This window comes from Myotis davidii, unplaced genomic scaffold (assembly GCF_000327345.1).
Source record: "Myotis davidii unplaced genomic scaffold, ASM32734v1 scaffold38, whole genome shotgun sequence".
Classification (NCBI taxonomy): domain Eukaryota; kingdom Metazoa; phylum Chordata; class Mammalia; order Chiroptera; family Vespertilionidae; genus Myotis; species Myotis davidii.
The window spans coordinates 6,066,135-6,069,059 of NW_006291383.1; the positions used below are offsets into that span (position 1 = coordinate 6,066,135).

Here is a 2,925-nt window from a genome sequence, read left to right on the forward strand (position 1 = left end):
AAGTCCAGACCCGCGCACGCCCAGGCTGCCCCTTACCTCCGTGGTGAGGTAGTACTGCAGCTCGGACAAGAACAGCAGCAGCATGAGAAGGCCACTGACAATGGTCACTGCAGGGCAGGGAGCGAGGGTCAGCACGGCCTCGGTTCAGCTCCCCCAGCCCCTGACAGTCCGGCTGCGTGCAGGAGGCCCGGCCAAGCTCCAGGACACCCCTCTCCCCGCGACCCCGGCCCACCACCGCCTACCCGTGGCGCCCCCACAGGTCTTGACCCGGAAGTCCTCCAGAGTCTTAGGGTAGGCATCGAACTGCTTCAGCTTCCCCAGCGCCTCCATGGGGACCAGCCGGAAAGGGGATGCCAGCCGGCCTGCCCCTGCAGCCTCCAGCTTCCGGTCGGAGCTCGAGCCACGCCCCCTCTCCGCACGCAGGCGCATCTTGGCCCCACCCCCTCACCGCTTGGCCCCACCCCTTTCCCGCGTTTTCACTCGCCCCGCCCCTCCTCCGGCCCGTAGGTGCTGCAGGCAGCTCCGTCTGGACTTCGCCCGCCGGCAAATACTCCCTCAGTCTGGGTGGTTCTCTGTGGACCAGGGTGCCCGGAGGCGGTCTCTGGGGGGTGGAAAGAGCAATAGCAGCATTCGCTTGCCAGGAACTGCGACCAGACTCTTGGAGCGACTTGGAACCTCCTAGAACAGTGGTTTTCTAGGTGTCCCCATCCAACAGCCTCGTTATTATCTGGGAGCTGGTTAGAAATGAAAAAATGTCGGGTCCAACTACAGACCTTTTGAATCAGAACCTGTAGGTGTGGTTCTCAAGTTACAAGTTTGAGAATCTATAGAAAGTAGGTGTGCCGTGTGCATTTCATGGAGGAGAAACTGGCCTGGAGAAGCTAGGTAACTTGCCCTAATCCCAGCTCATTCATGGCAGGACCTGATTCCAACCCATTTCTTCTGGATCTCAAATGACTCTGGGAGCCAGGGTCTTTGGGCTGATTTTACTCGAACAGCACCAATGCTTCTCCTGAGCATGTCTCCTGGTGGTGCACAGCTCAAATCATTGCAGTGAGGTGAGACCAGGACTTTGATGAGAGGTGGCCCAGGGGACTGCGGGAGTCTATAGGAGAAAGTGGCTGGCATGCTAGGTTAGAAAGGGCTTCCAGGAGCAGGAGGAAGGACCCCTGAGCTGGGTGCCTTGTGGCAGCCTGCCTCGGGCGAAGCTGAGCAATGCCAGAGTCCCCCTTCTGCCCTCAGACTGTCGTTTGCTAGGGAGGGGGAGAAGGACAGGACTAACTCATATTAATTGAAAACTGGCACTATGCTAACTGCTCTAGTTCCAGTCTACCATTAGAACAGCCTTGGGAGGTAGGTGCTATTTCAAACCCCATTTTATAGATGGGGAAGCAAAGAAGTGAATTTATTTTGCCAAAGGTTGCAGGTTAGTTAATGGGGCAAAGCTAGGATTCAAGGCCTGTTTTTTCTGCCTCCAGAGCTTGGGTCTTTCCCACACATAAGCTGCCACCACCAAATGAGACAGGCAGCTATTCTCAGGTGGATGCCCAGGGATAACCTCAGCAGAAAGTGTCCTCTCCTCTTTGACCTGTGCCCATTCTGTGCCCATCCACATTTTACTTCAAAGCCGTCCGTCCTCAGTGGGGCTCCCGATTAAATGGTTCACTCTTTCACTTCTTCAACATGTATTTATGGTATCAAGCTCTTCCTATTTCCTACGACTCCCCTGGGTTTTGTGAATACCGTGTGAATATGTTTCAGGGAGGGTCTCGGGGCCCAATTAGGAGAGCTTCTTAGGGACTTCAGTAATATAGGAGTTGGAGAAGGAACCCCAAGTGAGTGACATTAACATGAGACCCGAAGAAAGGGAAGGAGGTGAAGTGCTAAGGGCAGGAGTGGGAGGGACTAATATGTTCTAGGAAGAGCAACTACAAGTGCAAAGGCCCTGAGGCAAGATGGAACTTGGAAAGTTCTAGGAATAGAAAAAAGCCAGAATGGCTGGAAAATGTGTGAGATGCGTGAGGATTTTTTGTTTTTTGAAATATATTTTTATTGCCTTATATTTTTTTATATATTTTATTGATTTTTTACAGAGAGAAAGGGAGAGAGATAGAGAGCTAGAATGAGAGAGAAACATCGATCAGCTGCCTCCTGCACATCCCCCACTGGAGATGTGCCCGCAACCCAGGTACATGTCCTTGACCAGAATCGAACCTGGGACCCCCCAGTCTGCAGGCCGATGCTCCATCCACTGAGCCAAACCGGTTTCGGCTTTTTTTTTTTTTTTTAGAGAGAGAGTGGAAGGGAGAGGGAGAGGGAGAAACATCAGTGTGAGAGCAAAACATCAACTAGCTGCCTCCTGCACAGCCCCTAACAGGGATCGTGCCTGCAATCATGGGCATGTGTCCTGACTGGAATAGAACTGGCAACTTTTCAGTGCACGGGATGACTCCCAACCAAGGGAACTACACTGGCCAGGGCAGGAATTTGAATTTTATTCTGAGTACAATGGGATGCCATTTTAAGGATCCAAGTAGGAAATTAGTTTAAGATCATGCCAGTTACTGGGTGACAAATGGGTGAGGGATGGATATGATGCCATGATAATAACCTGGTTTTTATTTAACAGGAAAGGAGGAAAGGGGAAACCAAATAGTATAGGCATGCCATTTATACAGCTTTGCCAAAAAGCTGCATTTAACATTCTCCATGTCTGTTCCCTGCTGATTGTTGGAGGAAAGGACTGAACAAAGGTCATTTAGACGCATGCCCAGTAAAGGTCTGAGTTACAAAGGGAAGTGTTTGCCTGTCAATCACACCTGGAAACAGGTAATTGGCCAGGATGGGCATGGCCACTGCAAGCTCGAGAAACCTAAATATTTAAACTTCTAAACAAAGAAGTAAGTGCTCTCTCTCTCTTTGCTC

General features: G+C 51.4%; 1 protein-coding gene across 2 annotated transcripts in view; it reads right to left on the minus strand.

Moving 5' to 3' along the window:
- ERGIC3 (ERGIC and golgi 3) overlaps positions 1-414 on the minus strand; it is a 12,935-nt gene extending 12,521 nt beyond the window's left edge. For both annotated transcript variants that reach the window (XM_006764559.2, XM_006764558.2), the window contains exons 1-2: positions 243-414; positions 37-107 (exon numbers count right to left, since the gene is read on the minus strand). In XM_006764559.2, coding sequence (XP_006764622.1) covers positions 37-107; positions 243-330 — 159 coding nt within the window. In that variant the 5' untranslated portion in view covers positions 331-414. The remainder of the gene's footprint in view (positions 1-36; positions 108-242) is intronic.
- Positions 415-2,925: the final 2,511 nt, after the last annotated feature.